The sequence below is a fragment of the Oryza glaberrima genome, chromosome 4 (genome assembly GCF_000147395.1).
Source record: "Oryza glaberrima chromosome 4, OglaRS2, whole genome shotgun sequence".
NCBI lineage: Eukaryota > Viridiplantae > Streptophyta > Magnoliopsida > Poales > Poaceae > Oryza > Oryza glaberrima.
The window spans coordinates 18062333-18082003 of NC_068329.1; the positions used below are offsets into that span (position 1 = coordinate 18062333).

General features: G+C 42.3%; 3 protein-coding genes across 13 annotated transcripts; all 3 read right to left on the reverse strand.

The window, feature by feature from the left end:
* Positions 1–899: 899 nt before the first annotated feature.
* Positions 900–2108, reverse strand: LOC127769347 (abscisic stress-ripening protein 5-like). The gene is made up of 2 exons (XM_052294898.1): positions 1522–2108; positions 900–1428 (listed from the first exon to the last, which is right to left on the reverse strand). The coding sequence occupies exons 1-2, from the start codon at positions 1999–2001 to the stop codon at positions 1213–1215; spliced, it is 696 nt and encodes a 231-aa protein (XP_052150858.1). The 5' UTR covers positions 2002–2108; the 3' UTR covers positions 900–1212.
* A 5027-nt stretch (positions 2109–7135) lies between these two features.
* On the reverse strand, positions 7136–14941 carry LOC127772091 (uncharacterized). 11 transcript variants are annotated; one of them, XR_008017275.1, is made up of 9 exons: positions 14783–14941; positions 13596–14374; positions 13441–13480; positions 13262–13362; positions 12339–12437; positions 10980–11958; positions 10632–10685; positions 10432–10544; positions 9778–10176 (listed from the first exon to the last, which is right to left on the reverse strand). XR_008017275.1 is itself a non-coding variant. In XM_052298076.1 (4 exons), the coding sequence occupies exons 3-4, from the start codon at positions 9756–9758 to the stop codon at positions 7429–7431; spliced, it is 981 nt and encodes a 326-aa protein (XP_052154036.1). In that variant the 5' UTR covers positions 9759–9846; positions 9970–10176; positions 10432–10547; the 3' UTR covers positions 7136–7428. The 11 variants fall into 11 exon arrangements, 3 of the variants coding, with proteins under 3 accessions (XP_052154036.1, XP_052154038.1, XP_052154037.1); XR_008017279.1 differs by having other exon boundaries at positions 10627–10685; XR_008017277.1 differs by having other exon boundaries at positions 9756–9846; positions 9983–10176; positions 10432–11958.
* A 642-nt stretch (positions 14942–15583) lies between these two features.
* Positions 15584–18785, reverse strand: LOC127772092 (protein PHLOEM UNLOADING MODULATOR). Its single transcript, XM_052298079.1, has 4 exons — positions 18365–18785; positions 16779–17173; positions 16503–16696; positions 15584–16279 (listed from the first exon to the last, which is right to left on the reverse strand). Exons 1-4 carry the CDS (start codon positions 18727–18729, stop codon positions 15884–15886), a joined length of 1350 nt encoding a protein of 449 aa, XP_052154039.1. The 5' UTR covers positions 18730–18785; the 3' UTR covers positions 15584–15883.
* Between the last annotated feature and the right edge of the window lie 886 nt (positions 18786–19671).

Here is a 19671-nt window from a genome sequence, read left to right on the forward strand (position 1 = left end):
CTCGTTTGAAGTTCTCGTACTACGACTAATTATTCTCTTAGTGGCAGTGGTGAATCCAGAATATAAATTAAGGGAGTGCTAGTGTAAAAAAATATAATATGATTGAAACAAATAAAGATATATCAACTAAAATATTTTCCAACAGAAACCAAATGTACAAATGATAAAAAAAAACTCTCTATTTTGATTTGTGGCTATATTAAAATATTCACAAATATATGTGAATATATTGTTATGTATACTCGGAGGATATTCTGTTTTATCAGTTTGGGCAGTAGCAGAACTGAGGCAGCCTGCATCATGTCATCCGGGATCACTAATGACTAATTAGAATTGTTAATGACTAATTAAGAGCAAGGATTAGAGGTGGGGCTGGCGCACCAACCACAACCGGCCCTCAGTGGGTTCATAGGGTTGAGTATGCAAGCGTTACAAAGTGTTCATAGGGGTGAGTGTGAGCTCCACCGACTGTACTGTGTTGATGGATAGAGAGTATCAAATCTCTTTGACTCTAAGTTAGAGGATTTCAATATCTCAATTAGCACTTCTCTTTGTTATAATGCAATGTTATAGATCGGAGAAGTCTTTTTTTATGCCTTATTGTTTCTTACATGTCATTTAAAAAATATATTTTTTTAAAAAAATTAACACCATATGTTAACAAGCGATATATCATAAGTATGGAAATACAAATTTAACATTAGAAAAAAAAACAAATATGATTATGAATAATACACATACTAGTTAGGTTAATTTATTCTCTTTGTTTCAACTTGCATATATCGAATTCGAATTTGTATATTTGTGAACTAATATATCGCATATAGATCTACGTTATCATTTTTTTAAAAAAACAAATTGTACCTATTTGATGACAAGAAACAAGGAGACATCTCTCATAGTAGAAATGTAATACTAGTATAAAAATATGAAATACATCAAATACGTCACAAAGTCATGAAGTTAAGGTGTACACAACTACACAAGCATGGCAGACCATGCATGTACTTACTTACACAGAGGCACAGAGTAACAGAGAGCTTTATTGGTACAGTACACACTATACGCGCATACGTACATCCATACCGTATACGAGGCGTACACATACTGAGCCCATACGTACGTACAAATTACAAAAGCCCCAAACCATGGCGCGCGGACGCCGCCGGCCATGGCGCCGCCGCATGCATGGCGCGATCGATCGATGGATCATCATCCGAAGAGGTGGTGCTTCTTCTTCTTCCCCTCGCCGGACTCCTCCTCCGCCTCCTCCTCGGCGTCCTTGGCCGCCTGCTTGGCCTCCTTCCTGTCGTGGTGCTCGTGGAACGCGAACCCGCCGCTCCCCAGCGCCGCCGCCGCCGCCACGCCCTCCTCGATCCTGTGCCGCTGCGCGTTCTCCGGGTCCTTCTTCGCCTGGTGCCTCTCGTACTGCACAAGCACGCATGGTCATCGATCGATCGTCATCAATGGCGCGACCGAGTTTAATTTGTTTGAGGAAGAAGAAGAACGTTAATTAATTACCATGGCGAAGGCGCCGGCGGCGAGGGCGCCCACCTCGCCGAGGCGCTCCTTGTTCTTGTGCTCCTTCTCCTCCTTCCTGTACTTCTCCGGGTCGTCCCGGGACGACGACCCGTCTACGTACTCGTCGTCGGCTTCGGCGCCGCCGCCGCCGGGCTTCTTGTACCCGCCGCCGCCGCCGCTGTACTCGTCGTCGCCGGACTTGTTGCGGCCGTACTCCTCGTTAGCCCCTGACCTGTTGTTGTAGCCGCTGTCGTCGTAGTCGTCGGTGCCGGACTTGTTGTACCCGCCGCCGCCGGACTTGTTGTAGCCGCTGTCGTAGTCGTCGGTGCCACCGGGCTTGTTGTAGCCACCGGCACCGCCTCCCCGGCGGCCGTACTCGTCGGCGCCGGCGCCGGACCTGTTGTAGCCGCCGCCCTCGTAGTTGTCGCCGGCGCCGGCGCCGGACCTGCCGTAGCCGCCGCGGCCGTACTCGTCAGCCATCACGACGATCGATCGAGAAAGAATTAAAGTTGTCACGAAAAAAGTTCACACAGCTTGTTTAATGTTTATCGAGTTCGCTGCACACTTTGCACCGTGTTTCTATGAACACAGCAACGTGAAGTATTTATAGCAGGGAGCAAGCTGATCAAAGCTAATTATTGTTTTGTAGTATATGCTTATGCTTATAAACTAAATTTGATATTTTAAAACTTAACTTTAAGTTAATTTAGTACTCTCTTCGTCTCTAAACATGCTAATATAATAAATCTAGATATAAAATCTGTCTGGATTCATTATACTAGGATATGTCACATCCAACCAAAATCCCTTATATTTAGGGATGAAGGGAGTAGTTCTTTTACCACAGTTTATTTTACAACATTTTTTAATAAATTATTTTAAATTTTTAATAAGTAGCTCGAATAAGTATAAGTATAAGTGGAACGATGATGCAAATATGGCTTCACAGGTAGCGTTGGGTTATTGTGGCTAATATGGTGTACACGTAAGGTTGAAATCAAATTACTGGCAATTAATCAGTCTAACACCTTGATATTTTTGCAAAGGAATTAGATATAGTTCTTAGTTGCATGTCGGTGTCATTTGGTTGGACCACAAGTAATATTATTGGATGGGGTTTATTCTCAGCATCAAGGAGATTACTTGCTCTTGATGCCATAAGGCCACAAAGTGTGGGACAGAGTTGAACAAAATCTGCATACATAATGTTGAGTGAGTCAGGGAATATTGTTTTCTACGACAAAATCAGGCATTTCACACGACTGATTTGAGCCAATGAACATTCGCAACCAGATGCTGAGATGACAGATATACTACTCTACCAGTGTGTTAGTGGAGATATTTGTTCAGAGTTAGCTTAATTGGCTTCCTTGGCAACATGCATGATAGCATCGGATCATGGATTACAGTAATCTCTCTCTATATATCCAAGGAAACAGTTGCATATATTATATATAGAAGTGCAAAGATGGGTAATTAGGTGATGGCCATGCATCCTATTCAACGCAATTTTGCCGTCTCTGCAGAGGAGATAAATAGACTTTTTTTTTCACCACTGTTAAAGATTGAGCACATTCTTCAGGACGTGCAGAGTACTCTGATGAGACCGACTTCCTCTCTCAAGACTCACCCCTCTGTTTTTTTTTTAAAAAAAAAAATCACACACACACACACTACGGGAAAAATTGAAACCATGCCTATAATTTTACAAAATTTAAGATATACCATCCTGACCCACATGTCATTGACTCATATGGGTCCTACATGTCATTGAGATACCGATGACATATCTCAAACTTTGCAAAATTACAATGGCATGGTTCCAAATTGGATGCAACACTCATATAAACATACATACTCATTCCTATAAATACATACATAAACACTTTCGAATGCTGGGTCGGCATATATATCTTAAGTTTTATAAAGTCATGATAGATGTCTTACTGTTAACGGGTACATCATTTACTATTAAAGAATAATTAGCCGTACTATATTCCCTACCACAACACCTCATCATGAAAAAAAAATCTTTATACTTCACAGTGCTTGATATATAGGTGATGAAAAGGTTTAATTTACTGGTACTTCCTACAGAACCCTGCATGAATCCCTACCGGTAAATATGCAATTATATACTCCTTCTGCACAATTTTTTTACCCTGTTGCAGATGTTCAGTGGCTATTGGTCCGTGACCATAAAGTGATCAAACAAAGTTACACAAATTTGCTTCTCTAGTTTCCATTTTAGCTGATAGTAAGAGCTACAAAGCAAGTCACATTCTCATATCACGTATTCATGCACGTTAGCCTACAAGTCATCGCCGCAGTTGCTAGCTTATTACCAAAGTTTACCTATCAGCGTAAAATCTGTGATTAGTCGACCACGCCCCTTAAGGAGATATAATCCTTCTTCGAACAATGATTTCAGAACCTTATACACGTTAGCCGTACATGTGTATTCCTCAAATAACCGAAGCCAGGCATGGATATATCCCCGGAAATAAGGGAAAATATATGGTGAAAATTACACACACACACATATTATATATATATATATATATATATATATATATATATATATATATATATATATATATATATATATATATATATATATATATATTGGAAACCTGAAAATTATTATTGGCTAAAAAATAGTCGTATGAAATTTGTTCACATCATCACGAGTTAAAATTTTATTCGCAGATTAAATTATTTATGAGTAAAAAAATTACTGGGAAGATCGAACCCAGGACCTAAGTAAATCCTAGAAAATTCGCTCCTATGGGGAAGTCCATGATCTAAGGTGCTACTGAGGCTTTATCCAGGACCTAAGCTAGGTGCTACTGAGGCTCTTGTAACCATTCCTTTCGTGAGATGTCAATTTTTGATTCAATGATAGTTTCCAAGTTTTTATTAGATTTGCGAAATCACGTGTATCCACAATCTCTACTTTAATTGGTCATTTCTATCCAGTTAAAGTTTGCATTAACGCAAGCAGTTGGCCGTTAACCTTTGCGAAATCAACAAAGCAATATCAATCAATCAATCAATCAAGTGTGTTGGATCCGTATAGGTCACATGTGTATATAATCTCGCGACGTGACATGTTGTCGGTAAAAATCCCTACGTACGTCGTCGATGATGCTAGCTCGCCGTCCAAACGAACGAACGCCGCGTCGCCGACGCCGACGCGGCGACGCCGAGCATGAAAACGCGCCCCATCAGCATGCTGGCTGCTGGCACCTGGAGCGCCGAGAGCCTCACGACGAGCCGCCCAAACTCGTCCCAAATTAAACTTGGCGCGGATGCTTGCATGGTGGATCGCTCGGCACGCGGCCGGTGCGCGCTGCCTGCATGCAGGCCAGCAAAGCGCCAAGTCAGCAGGATTTCTCTCGGATCGATCTCTTCGCTTGCGATCGAGTGTATCACAACAAAATCTGCATGACATACTACTGGCTACCTCGATCGATCTCTAGTGTCAACGTTAAATTATTCCGTCTTTCGTTTTAAAAAAAAGGAACTGCTTAATTTTGCAAAGAAGTGATTAACCTCGCGATGCGTTCGTTTGTACTGAAGGTGAAGTTAGCACACGGGAAATAAGAAAGCTATTAGCGTATGATTAATTAATTTTTTAAGTTAGTACAAACTTTAAAAAATAAATTTATCTAATATTTTAGAGTAATTTATATATAGAAAGTTTTCACATGAAATATACTATTTAACAGTTTGAAAAACGTTCTAACAGAAAAATCGAGATAGAACATGTATCCGGTTAAATCAGAAAAGAACGAGATCATAGTTTCTGATCTACCTTTTTCTTCTTCTCCTTCTTATTCTTTTAATCAGAAATGGATTTATTTGATTTTTTTGAACGAAAATTATTTGATGTTCTACCTTTTCTTCTCTTTTTAATTTTTCAAAGGCAAAAGATCTTTGCCCGCGTAAAGATGACTTATGAGTCATGACCAGATAAGTGGTCAACCCGTGAAACCACTTATAAGTTAAATTAATAGGTAACCCCATTAATTTTATTTATAAGTGGGTTCGTGGGTCGGCTCACTTACATTCCTAACAGAGATGAGCAGTAGGATTGGGATCGGAGGAGATAAGCCCGATCACTTCCCTCTCAATCTCAAATCAAGCCGGGGGCCATACGCGTGCGCGACGAAGTGGACGGCGCGAGAGTGGAGCAGCTAGCGAGACGCCCTGTCGGCCAAGGCAAGCTGCGCGCCTACGTCGCGGTCTCGCGGACGGAGCAGCGTCGGTGTCGGCAAAGCGCCCGGATCGAGCAGCTAGCATATCCCTGCGTATCCATCCATCATCCATCCCCTTCCGCGCGCGGGCTGACCCGCCGGCCGCCACGGCTAGCTAGCTGATCTGATCGGACAGCCACGACGGTGACCGTACTATCTTTAAACAAGGCTTTTTTTTTTTTTTTGCAAAAGTTTCGGTGGTAAAAGATATTTGCTAGTTGTTGTTTAGATGCACGGTAAAATTTTGCCATTTTACTAGTAAAGACAGAGAGAGCACGGCTCCCAATGCATTTTTTGGCAAAATTTGCTACTCTAGACTCCTAAATGACAAATACCAAATTACCAACTTTTGCTACTAGTGTTTAGATCCATTTTGGTAAAAAGTGCTTCGAAACAGCAAAACTTTTACTATTTTGGAGGAACTAAACAGGGCCTTAGAGGAAGAGATATCGCTCACAAATATCTTTTTTTAAAAAAAAAAAGAAGTTATGAGTGTGTTGGGATTGAATATAGAATCTTGGGGTTAAAACCACACATCTCTTACTAGTTACCATTGCACTACCAAGTGCATCTCACCGTACTGTCTTTGGCCAACGTGTAAAAATCATACATGTATGTTGTTGTGCTTCAAATAATTGGAGCGGTTTGAACGGAACAGTACGTGAGAGCGAGATATACTGCGTATGGATGGGATGGGACCATCCAGGTTTTGTTGGATATAGTGATCTGAATTTCTTTTTTTTTTATATGAATAGGATGATCTGATTTGTTATTTGGTTGGAGAGATATACATGGATGGGACAAGTTACAACTCAGTGGGACCCATTTGTGATATATATTTATTTTATCAAAATAGAACCATATGAGATCTTATCTTAAATGTTTAATTGTAATAAATAAAATGGTGTAGATAAATAGTTTAGAAGAAATAAATCATTTGAAGCTGCCAAAATAAATTAAACCCACCATAGCCCATTAGAATATGCCACATCACCCTGACCCAAAACATGAATGGCTCCATCGGACTAAATCGACCGAATCCACTCATCTAGTGTATTATGGAAATATTCATTTAGTATATCGAGGGAATATTCCCTTGGTAACCCATATATGTCTCGCTCGCTCACAAATTAGACGCATAAAAAATCTAGGTGGCTATCTTACTGCCTTCTGAAGGCCTAAAACTCCTAATAATCTGGATAAATATGAATTATCGATACCCTCAGTGGCAGATCTAAACACACCTAATAATGGTCTGTATATGTATATGTGTACGTATTACCTTAAAACAGGGATTGCTTATACGCGTAGCAACAGTAATCAGATCGATGCCAGTGTTCCGTGTTTCACAACCATTCGCTTGCTTGATACTACTGCATATATCACGTTTTATTCATGTGCAAACATAGCAGAGTGGTATTACATTTTCGTTCAGGTACATACACATACAGAGCATATTACGCACATCACACATCCTCTGAGATGTGTGATCAACCTTGCATATCAGAGACAAACTGATCAACCCATCCTGTAAATAAGAGGGAATACATACGAAATCCTTTTTAGCAAGGACCAACTGTATTCGAGCATATTTAGTACTTCAGCATCAAGAGTACCCTGATTCGCTTTCCTGATAAGCGATAATTATCTAGTAGTCGTCAGAACTGGTCTTGCCTCTTCCGGTTGCGTACTCATCAGTGCTCGACTTGTTGTAGCCACCAGTGTAGTCACCGGCGTCAGACTTGTCGTAGCCACCACCGCTGCCATAGTCGCCGGTGCCGGACTTGTTGTAGCCGCTCTCATAGTTGTCCGTGCTTGATTTGTTGTAGCCGCCGCCGCTGCCATATTCACCGGTGCCGGACTTGTTGTAGCCACTCTCAGAGTTGTCTGTGCTTGATTTGTTGTAGCCACTGCCACCATATCCATCAGTGTTGGAGGCGTTCTTACCACTGTCGTAGTCGCCGGTGCTCGGCTTGCTGTAGCCGCTTCCGCCATAGCCATCATCGTTGCTGCTTGACTTCTTGTAGCCACCATCATAGTCGTCTGAGCTTGATTTCTTGTATTCGTCACCACGACCATAGTCGCCGGTGCTGGAGTCCTTGTACTCGCTGCCATAGTCGCCAGCGCCGGACTTGTTGTAGCCACCACCACTGCCACTGTAGTCATTGTTGCCGGATTTGTTGTAGCCGCCGCTGCCGCTGTAGTTGTCAGTGCCGGATTTGCTGTAGCCACCGCTGCTGCTGTAGTCGTCGGCGCCAGATTTGTTGTAGCCGCCGCCACCACTGTAGTCATCTGTGCCGGATTTGTTGAAGCCGCCAGTTAAGTCGTCGGTGTTGGACTTGTTGTAGCTACCAGTGCTGCCATATTCATCAGTGTTGGTGTTCTTGTAGCCACTCTCATTGTCGTCGTTGCTGGACTTGTTGAAGAGGCCAGTGTCACGACCGTAGTCGTCACCGCTGCGGCCATAATCTCCAGTGTTGGTCTTGTTGTAGCCACCTTCCTCGTCATCAGCACCAGACCTTCTGTAGCTGCTGCGATCATACTCATCTGCCATTCTAAAATGAAAAGAGAGCACACAAAAATCAGGGAGATGCTTAGTTGCACTATGATTTGCAAGAGGTGCAGTAGGAGTTATTTATAGCAGTAGCTAGGTACATTTATGCATTTTGAGAAATAAATTGTTGTATCCGATCAGAGCTCCAGCAATCAGAATTACAGATGGCCATATAATATGGTGCACAATCAATAACTGAAAGCAGTTTGTTTGTAGTCTAGGTGAGGATTTTTTTTTGTGATATTTGGAAGCAAGGGGCAAATGGGCAAATTGGACTTGGAGCAATTCACTGACCACAAAAATACATGCTTCAATACAGAAAATTTTCAAATGTGCCACAAATTATTTTAGTCGATGTAAACACAACGGAAAACCACTTCTTCTGTCCACATGTTCGAAGTGATTTTTCCCATATTTGTATGTGGGTCCTATATTCGTTAATTGATCATTAGGCACGGACATTACCTGCAAAGCAATGGATAATCACATCTTGCACAAGTGGATGCAGAAATTGCCTAATCAGAGCAAGGGAAAAAAAGAAAAGGCACTACATGCTTTGATCAGGCAAACGCCGCAAACCTCATCAAGCTTCTATAGTTTCATTATACTAAATGGAAAATTAGCTCACATGTCTCAAAATCATGACATCTGGACAATACAGGAAATTTTTATTTTGTAAACTACACCCGTTTATGCACTCAAGTAGTTCACTGCAAAAGCTTAAACCGTAAAGAAAAGGAAGAACCCTACACATTACTCATATTTCAACGCAGTCCAACCAGACAACTCCTACTTTCAAGTTGCATGCTTGCATGTACACGGCACATCACAGACAATGCCAAGCAAGTTGTGATATCCACGAACATACGAGACATTTTAACACACATAAGAGAAATTTTAGATTTTATCAGCACCACTAGCTTAAAGTAGACAGATCCGTGCTGGGAAAAGACAAACCGGCCCATTAATGGAGACAGTTTAACTCACAAGCTGGCCTATTAATGGAGACAGTTTAACTCCCCACTCATTATGTCAGTAGAAGAAACATTACGGGGGAAGGAAAATGCGAAAGCATATTCCAACAATTATTTGTCACCAGAATCAGCAATATTGTTTGGCAAATTATGGCATTATCACTAATTCAACTTGCTATCACAGTGTCATAGTGTCATCTGTTTATCAGCAACTGTAGTTGTTTCTTTTGTGGTTGCAGGAGACTGTAGTTGAATCTAAATGAGTGGCTAGCTAAAGCTATTAGCTAAAACATGCACCTCAGTAATATTTTGAATATTGCTGCTGAAAAGTATTTCTTGCAGTTCTATAATTGAGCCACAAGTTACCTTCACTTACTCGGAAGAAGTTAATTGATGTAGGAATGAGCAACTAACAAACACAAAATAATTGCTGCAGGCTTGCAGCTGCATCAAACTGTGGTCATATGGATACTAGAATGAACTGCAACTGATAACCATTCATTTTGCTTACGCACTTGGCAAAATGAAGATAATATTCCTGCATATATGGTTGAAATTGGCTAAAAGTTAACTTATAAAGTAATAATACGGAAGAAGGAAAATTCTATTGGTCACACCAAGATTGAAAGGCAGAAAAGAAAAGTAAATAAAGAGAACAAACCACATGACTCAACAGAAATCCATGATTGCTGTCCATTTGTAAGGATCTGAAGCTGTTACAAGTCAACGTCGCTTCCAATAACTTCAGAGAGGGTAATTTCGTCCAATTATATTGAATAAGACACTCTGTTTTATGCATAGCAAGCAGCTGTCACATTGTCTTCCAAGTCCAAAACAATTATTGTTATCACTTGAAGAGCATCTCAGCCTGTCAGGAGTGTTTCTTATAAGAACAATTTTTATGCCTTGAAAAAGTAGCGCTATTGTTCTTTATTTCCCTTAAAAATATTCATTTGTTTTTCTCAATTAAATACTGCAAATATCTTGAATTATTGCTAGATGGAATTATTCTTCCATGAGCTGCCGACAAGATGCAGATTGCAACCAATGAATTGAGAGTATATTCCAATCACAAATAGCTGACTCTTTCTAAAGCAACGAAGAATTTAGCTTTGTTTTGGACCTTTATTCTTGAGTAAACTTTTGCACCATTATTTAAATCGAAGATCTTCACAGCCCAATCTGATGATGATTCTTCCAATCTTCCAAGAGTAACAAACAAGAAAGATTTTGATCCTGACCAGAAAAAAAGTTATAATAGAAAAGGCACCATTTGATATGTACTGTGATTAATTTCAGATATAGAGGTTTGGAAAACCTTACACCTCGGTGATTCCTTTATGGGATAGGTGTTGTAACTTTAAACTCATCTTCTGCCTGAAATGTTTGGACAGAGATCCTCAAATCCATTTTAACAACAATTCAAGACAATTCTGTTACAGCGTCACATAAAAATCGTAAGTGAACCAAAACCGCGGAAGCATTGCACAGACTGTTCCCACAAACTGATTTTGTCACTGTTAATCTATAGTAGCTTTGTTAATCACAATAAAACAGAAAACGTTAATAGCATCCATGTAACTCCCCCTTGACAAAAATTGCTGATAAGTTCTGCTTGTAAAAGAAACTATCAGTTCAGTCCTACAACAATCTTAAAAGTAAGCTGCTCACCTTGATAAAGACAATAGAGCACATCAAACATTAGCTCCAGGGATATATTACAGAGAGATCATTGTACATGATTGATACATTCAAGCAGATCTTTAGCACGATTTGCCAAATAATGTTCTGGACCATAGCATATACTTGCAAGGTATTTGCTGTAGGTGATGCAGCAAACAGCTAAGCTCAGAATGCACTCTTTCTGTTGCTCGATGAGAGTTGCTGGCGCATGTTTACCAGAAAGGTTGAAAGAATCTTCCTCAGAAAGCTGGAAAGCCTGAAATATTGCTGGACCAAGCCAACTGAAATCTATGGGGTTCTTTATCTTTTCCAGGCAGGGTAAGCCTTGGGCTAAAAATGGCCAGCACTGCAACGATAAAGATAACAAGTGCTTGCCAAACTTCTCACAAGTTGATCTGAATTGATTGTACCGCACAGAATCATGTTTTGCCGAATTTGTTGAACATGAAGCAAAGCTGAAGATAGCTTCAGGCATGTTTTTCCTTGTTTCTCCCTTAATACATTCAGCAAAATCTAATATGGACTGTCCAGTGCTTAGCAAAAAATGCGACAGAAGGGTCACAAAGGAACATTCAGATAAAAACAAGTGATGTGTAGCCCCTGCAAGAACTATTGAATAAGCTGCTGCAGCTTTGGTCATTCTGAAAATGAAATCACAATTTTCTCCATGCAAATTATCAGTGCTTGATTTGAAGGCACTGCACCGGTATGCAGAGGCAAGTATCATGAAACTGCTGACACTGATATGGTGTAGGGGGTGTAGTATGTATTTCCTTGGTGAAAGTTCCTCTTGCTGCAAATCATTCATCAAGTTTTCTGAAAGCATGCTTTCAATTACATCACAGCAAGCTTTAGAGTCATCAAGGAATGAGTATTCAGATATTGCCTGTTGTAAGTTATTGTCCAAATCCTCAATTGCTGGGTCTGTAACAGCATTATGTGGCGATTTCAAGTTCCTAGCATCACACTGATCAGCACAGACATGTCAGCATGAAGAAAGTATTAGCTTGTTTTTATTAATTTTTAGAAGACAAGAAACATTTTGCTAGCATGAATGCATAAAATCGACTAGAAATTGTTGATATTATTGACTTGTGAACTTGTGGTTTATTCGTTCAACAGTTCAACTAATGTTGGGTGAGATTTATCTAGAAGTTGAAATGCATAAGTTCAATTCAAAAGGATGGTACAAAAGACAGAGTAGCAAAGCAGTGAAATGTCCCTAACAATTGTCAGAATGTTGTACGATATTGGCAGGTGAATAAACTTGTAATGATAAACTTAAATTTGTGAAATAAAGTGCATGGCGAATTACTGACAGTATTTTCTTCAGAGTTTGAATCTTACATTCAGAATAAGATCCACATATGGTTTTGGTAGTGCAGTACAACGCTCGCAAGAACAAATGAATTTATACTTTGACCACAGATCTGAAAGCCTTGCTTCCTGGAAAGGTTAGTTACGAGTGTGGCGACAATATCACAGTAGGGGAAAAGGTCAGAAACTACTAGTGCAAATAGATAAGAAAACAAAGCTTTCTTTTTTAACATCACAAAATATAATGGACCTTAATTAATCAAACACTCATAACATTAGCTGAATATTTCATTGAGTCAATCAGCATGCATCAATTGATCATCAATGAGAAAAACTGGTAATGCTGTACATCAACCTATGCTAAGATGTTGAAATATAAATGTGTAACCTACATGCACTATTGCACTCCGCTATGGGCATATGGGATTAAGATCCAAGAAAGCAATATGCGAAAATTAGATTGGATGGTTTTCCTCAGGTTAGTTTGTTCCATTAAGTTAGAAATATATCCTAGGGGTTAAACCAAATGATCCCTATAAAAGGGATGCAATATACTTAATTGACCTAAGCAAAATAATAGTATCAGTCTCTAGTCTCTTCCTCTCTGTCAACCATCCCACTCTGTTCATACAGTGTCCTACCCTTGGTCCTTGGACTTAGCAAAGAGTGCCTTACCCTCAGTCCTTACCAAGCCAATTCTGTAACAGTACTTTACAATCTGCAAATGCAAACTAAAGTAGGTGCACATAAAATTACATTTTCTACAGTTCTCTAACCTTAAACAGGAAAATCTTGTGATGTAAAGACTAAACATTTGGTGTCCCAGGGAATACAGTAGCAAACAAATTACAAAAGCATGGAACAAGCAAACCTTGGTTTGATTCTCCAAAGCCATTAAATGATACACTTCTATTGTGAAACACTGGAACTGTTGGGTGAAAGGAAAACAGTACCCTTGTCTGAAGAAGATCAATGTATGTTATGAAAACTTCATCTCCCTTGTTGATTGGCTTTGTGCAGCGAACAACAACTCGTGGACCATATTTACATTGAGCTGAAGATAGAGATGGTACAAGCTTAAAATGAAGCTTTTAGAAGTTCCAGAATCAAAATAACATGTATAAAAAAGTACCATGAGCAAAACCAGCTTCTTCATTCTGCCAAGCATGCCACTGCAACCAATACAGAGTCCAATAACTCACTCTACAGTGTGTAATAGATACCTCCAAATGATGCAAGCAAAAGTTTAGTGAATACTAAATAAAACCATCAGTTAAACTCCATTACCGCATCTGGCGCAGCTCCTTTGCTAACAGGAACTACACATGATTCTGGTTTGTTTGAAGTACACCCTTCATTCTGTGGAACCAATACAAATCGGTAAGAAGCACTGGGACAGCAACTATGATTGAACCATGAGAAACTAGGGCCATAAACAGCAATCCCCAGAGACTGCTCTTCGCTAATCTGCACCTCAACACTATTTGTCATCACTGCCCACAATGCCACCTTCTCTATCGTCAAGCCATTGGAGAGACCAACATAGTTCTTCATCCTCGATTTTCTGGCAGACAACATCAACAAACTTCCCTCCAGCACCCCCTCGGCAATCTCCCCACCCTCCTCCAGAACCTCCCTAATACCACTTGCAGAAAGCCCGCCGATCCTATTGGAGCTGCTGACCGAATCAGATGAAACAAGACCACGCGTCTCAAGCGAATAGAGAAGGCGAAGAGCAGCACGGATATCGCTCGTTTCTTCGGTAAGAGTGGATGGGGAGGCTTCCCTGAGATGTTTCACAAAGAAGCAACATTCACCAGAAGATGAATGCACTTCACAGTCTGAGATCAAGCAGTCCGAGCAGCAATATCGAACAGAACCGCACATCGTGCAAGACATGTCGTGGGGGGATTGAGCCGGTATGCGGTGGAAGCATGACGAACAGTGGGACTGGAGCGACGCATCGTGCAGGGCAGTAGCATAAGGCGCAATGGCCTGAGTTAGGTCCTCCGACATGTTCACAGATTCCCGGGCTCTCATCCCCATTGCCATTTTGTCAGGCCCTCCTGCAGCGAAAGTTTTATTTTGCACAAAATTAAAATCAGGAATAAGCAAAGGTTAATGTTTGTAGTGTCATTATTGCAAATCTCCCGGAATAACAAGATTACCCAATGCTAATCAAAATTGAAAAGGGATTTCCCCTCTGCTTAATCTATCGAATTATCCGGGTCTAAATTCAGCATTCTGACGGCTTACACCCCTACGACCTTTTTGCCCCCAAACTTAACTTATTACTACAACCTTACCAGAAACTCCTCAACAAATCTACCCCTGCCTAACCAGTTCATTTCATGGCGGAATTTTTCCTTTTAGAGCAACACGGAAGAGAACCAAACCAAACCAAACCAGCCTAGTTAGTTAGTAGCTCTAGTTAACATATCACGAGTGCTTGAGACGGCGAGGGGTCTGCTCACCTTGAAGCCGCGTCCCCGCAGCAGGGTCGTAGGACGGGGCGGCGGCACCGCAACCGCGCCAGAAGAGAGGGGAGCGAGGCGGCGGCGGCGTGCGTGCCGGCAACGGAGACGACGAGACGAGAGGGGGGTGTGCTTTGGCTTGCCTGGGCTGGGTGGCTGGGCCCTACAATTCGATGGCCTCGTTGACCTCCCTTGACTGAGAAAACGTGCACCGTCCGATGCAAGAGGGACGAACAGGTGGGTTAAAAAAAACCCGTTTATTCAATTGTAGTTTATTTTTTCTTTTAAATTTTGTGCTACCATTTAGAAAATACATTAACAAGAGGGTTTTTATGCGGGTAGCGGGACTACCTACTTGCATCCCTAGATGCAAGGCAACGTGGCGCGCATCGAAGAGCGGAGCAACTTTTTAGTATCTAAAAAGACTTAAAAAAATCTTTGTAACTACGTTGTAACTACGATATAATTTATACTGTACTCAACTGTGATTTGGCTAGCTAGCATCGGAATCTTATAAGTGACGTGCGATGAAAATTTTCTTTTTAACATTTTTTCTTGTCATGCACCAATCTCGAGGTGAAAGTTTTAGAGGTAAAAAACTTGTTTAAGTTTTTTAGCAATTCCATACTAGATAAACCCTCCAACTGGCCTAGATGATAACGTAAGCCACTCCCTGAAATGAAAAATCTGCCTGAGCCTGACAGGCTGCTTCTTCTTGTTTAGCTCAACTCAAAAATGTGTTTTGAGATTATCTTTTTTTTTTACCCCACTGTTTCCCCTTTTTTCTTTTGGTTTGATTGTTACGCTGTATCTGAATCGAGATAAAAGAGCAAGGCAGAGTGGTCACATTTCAGAGCATCATATGATAGAACAACCAGATTCTCCATACAGCTGCAAAAAGCTACTTTCGCCCAAAACATACGCCATCGGTCTGAAACTCTGAATCCTATCGGCACTCACTCAGCTCAAGTTACATCTCTGTTAAAACCATGCATCCTACAACAAGCAACACTCAAGGATCTGAATCTAGAGAAACAACACTATAACCCTGGAAAAAGGGGGTTGACATTCAGAGGATTCCAAGAAAGCTAGTAGCTGAAATCACCCGTCGCTGGTTAATGTCAAGGCAAGGACAACACAGGTCAGGGTGAAAATGATCGTAGCCGCGGCGAAGGCCAGGATGGCCCTCTGCGAGACGCCCTGCTTTTCTTGGCCGGCCAGCTCAACCTCTTTCAGCAGGCCTCTGATCTCATCGACGTCCGAGTCCTTCGCCGCATGGATTAGCCTGTTCTGAACCTCATCGAGTTTGGCGAGCCTTCTAGCTCGGCTGGCGTCTCTGGCAGACCAGATGAACCTCGTCATCCTCCACAGGAGTATGCCGACGTAGATCGCCACGACACAATCCACGGTGTAGTGATGGCGTTCTCGTATCTCCCTTTGCGCGCTATGCAGGACAAGAAGCCATATTGCGACGGAGATCCAGCCCCCGTATGCTTCCTAAGAGCGTGAGACAGATTCAAAAGGAGTTCACAACTTCAGATGACATCAATTGTAAGTATCTCTATTCTCTAACACAGCGCTGTTGCAAAAGAAAAGGGCACAGTTGTATTGATGAAGGGTGGTTCTAATAAGTACAAGTAACTCATTTCCAGCTTCCAACAAAACAGCACATATAGAGATTTTGATGTTGTAACAGGGAAAAGGTGAAAGTATGACATACCGTCCACGCCATTGCAGTAAGAACAGCAACAAGCATGTGCCCACTGTACATAAGATCATTGCAACCACCACTAGCTTTCTTCAGTAGATGGTACCATGAAGGTCCCTCTCCAGGAGTTGGCCTCAAAATGTCTACTAGGAAGCTCATTCGACCCCAGTCAGGCCTATACTCACCAGGGTAAGATTGAACAGCAGCTGTAAAAGGGAGGACGATAATTTAGTTTTCTCAATTTCACAACACTAAAATATTAATTAGGTGATAGCCAAATGTACTAACCATAGGCCACATCATCTCGTATGACCCTACGGATAGCATCTGAGTCTGAAGCATATGGAACATAATATTTTTGTGCCCAAGGATGAGGATGGCCAGGTATTTGATACCGAGCTGCAGCACACCATGGTCTTGCAGATGGAAGAATTGTGGCCACAAACGTCATCGTCCGAAGCAAACGACCAATTGCCATAGTGAACATATATCTTGTGGCTATTCCAAGACCAGGAGCTTTGATGCAGCCAAAGAGCACTGAGAAACCCAGCATGATAAACAACATCAAGTAATGGTGAAGAGTGATAACATGGGCTCTCAGTAGATCAACCACACTTTGAGGAAGCTTCTCGTTCAATGCTAGAAGCAGCCATTGCCCAGTGTCAGGAAGTGGAGCAGCAGATCTGTTAAAACAGTAGAACAGACTTCAGTTTACAAGTAATTGTGAGGATTTTGATGCTTCCACATGAGAATTTGTCTGAGCATGGATGTGAGCAGATGGCAATAAATTACTTGAAGAAAGGTACATATGGTAAGTGGTAATGTTATATGGAAAGGCACTATTGTTCTTGAAAGTGAAAATTAACTCTGAATGGGCCATAATCCAGTTTATAAATATATAAAGTTTGTCTTCACAAAATATTGTAGTCTTATAGCTAGCTGAAATTCACAGGAATTATGAACTTGTTGTCAATTTGCATTCAGGAGACCATAGGACTAGATGCAGTCAAATGTTAGATTTGTCTTCTCAATCAAGTCGAGAGAGGAATCACAAATAGATCAGGAGTACATGTCCAAAGTACGTACAGACGCTTGGCTTTCTTGCCCAGTGAACTTCTAGATGGCCCTTTATTCCAGAAGGGCATCGATTCCTTACTTGAACTGTAATCTTACAAACGGCAATTACCATTTAAAGCTTTTTCATTCGACTGCACCTACCAAACACTATAAACTTGATCTTTATTCCAAAGTTGAAAAGGCAATATGTTAAAAACCACAAAAGAATAGCGAGGACACAACAAACAAGCCATTGGATTATGGAGAAGCTGAACCCCTTGAGATCACGACTAGGTTAACCAAAATGGAGCATTTGTGTCACAATCTCACAATATCATCTCACCGGAACTAATCTGTCTACTCCAGAAACAAGAATCGGTAACAAAAATCACCCTGCACGACAAACTGGAAGTTTTTAACCAATTACACAGACGTTTCTCTCTAAGCAAACAGCTTTCTGCTTTGAACTGATTTATACTTTCTTCATTCCTCATACCTAAAATTAACTATTTAAAATTCCACAAAGTGTAATATATGGAAATTTATAAAACTCTCCTATGCTCAAATTTCACCCGAATTAATAAACAATAAAATCTGCTAATAAAAATGTGCACTCCTACCAGCAAATCTCTGCTAGATCACACCATAAAATCCTTCCACAATCAAAGAGCTTAAATCTTCCCCCAAGATCCAAATTAAAAAATATGCAATAAATAGCTATTAAAGAGCTTAATAAATCTCCCCCAAGATCCATGGCATCTTTGACCCCGGGCACCGAACAATCCGTCAGCTCCATAGCTCCGGAGAAGTGCACTGACCTGTGCCACTGGAGCCCCATCACGGCGGAGACGAAGCGGACGGAGACGGCCTCGCAGAGGAAGGCCCCGAGCATGAAGGCGATGGAGCCGAGGAAGGGCAGCGCGGCGCGGAGCTCGGCGGACCAGTGGCGGTAGAACGGCGCCCGCGCCGCGGCGGCGAGCGCCAGCGCCGCCCACAGCGCCGGCATCAGCCGCCCGTGCCACGCCGGGGAGAGGTACCGCAGGTAGTCCACCCCGACGTACGCCGCCGCCGCGACGCCCAGCCCGCCGCCGGCCCCGGCGAGGAGCCGCCGGAGGCTCGCCGCCAGCCCGCGCGGCGGCCTCGGCCTCGGCCTCGGCGCCTTCCCCCTCGCCGCCCTCGCCATGGTGGCGTCTCCGCGAGACGGCGAGAGCTTCACTTGGTCATGGACTGCGAAATGGAGTGAGGTCAGCTCGAGGGAAGCTGGGAGATCCGGGCTACTTTGGGCTAGGTTGCAGGTGATGTTTGAACCGTCCGATCAAAAATATACGGTCCAGATTGATGGGTGAGGCGCTATCATCTCGATCGGGAGAACCAGGTTGTATAGCATAGGAATAAGTCTATTACATATCCTCTGTCTTTCTCCTAATTGAATCGCCTCCATCAACCGCAAAACCGAATATAATGTCTCTCCTTTCTTCAGAAACGGTTGCAAACCAACTCCTTTTGTGGTTTGGGAAGCGATTTCTACTAATGTGGCAGGTTTTGACCATGGTCGACTTCACTTAGTCAGTGGTGGAACCCACGTATCAACGACTCTCCTCTCTTCTACTCATCTCTCTTCTCTTTTCCCATCTCTCCTCCTAGACCGATGGCACAAATCCCGCTGAGAGAGCACGGCCATGGTAGTTGTGGGCTGATGGAGCAGGAACTTGATGTGCATTACCACCGTACCACGAGGAGTTCGTGGCCCCGAAGCTCTAGTATGGACTCTATCGATGGCAACAGCTCCAATGCCGCGTCTACTAGGCCAAGGGCCGACATGCCAGCCATGGTGTTTCCATGACCTTGAACATCTCAAGCTACTCTATGACGTCGCGCTATGGGACAGAAAGTTTCTAGGTCTGAGGTAGCGTCCGCATACCTTGCGCTTGTGCACCGCAAGCTTACCGTGTCATCACTGGCGAGGCATGTAACATCAATTACCCGTGCTCTCCTCCATAAGATTTATGTCACCGGTCTCAGTGGAGAGATGGAAAAAAGAGGAGAGGGAAGAGGAAGAGAGGAGAGTCACTGACATGTGGGTCCCACCTGCTGACTCAGCAAAGTCAACCATGGTCAACCTGTC

Bases quoted from the DNA above. Each gene is read 5' to 3' on its own strand.
- LOC127772091 (XM_052298076.1), bottom strand. From the start codon at position 9,758: ATGCAGCTGCAAGCCTGCAGCAATTATTTTGTGTTTGTTAGTTGCTCA. The intron at 8,336-9,684 runs GTAAGTGAAGGT...TTTTCATTTTAG, and splicing joins CATCAATTAACTTCTTCCGA to AATGGCAGATGAGTATGATC.
- LOC127769347 (XM_052294898.1), bottom strand. From the start codon at position 2,001: ATGGCTGACGAGTACGGCCGCGGCGGCTACGGCAGGTCCGGCGCCGGC. The intron at 1,429-1,521 runs GTAATTAATTAA...GTGCTTGTGCAG, and splicing joins CCGCCGGCGCCTTCGCCATG to TACGAGAGGCACCAGGCGAA.
- LOC127772092 (XM_052298079.1), bottom strand. From the start codon at position 18,729: ATGGCGAGGGCGGCGAGGGGGAAGGCGCCGAGGCCGAGGCCGAGGCCG. The intron at 16,697-16,778 runs GTTAGTACATTT...TCCCTTTTACAG, and splicing joins ACGAGATGATGTGGCCTATG to CTGCTGTTCAATCTTACCCT. The intron at 16,280-16,502 runs GTATGTCATACT...TCACGCTCTTAG, and splicing joins TTACTGCAATGGCGTGGACG to GAAGCATACGGGGGCTGGAT.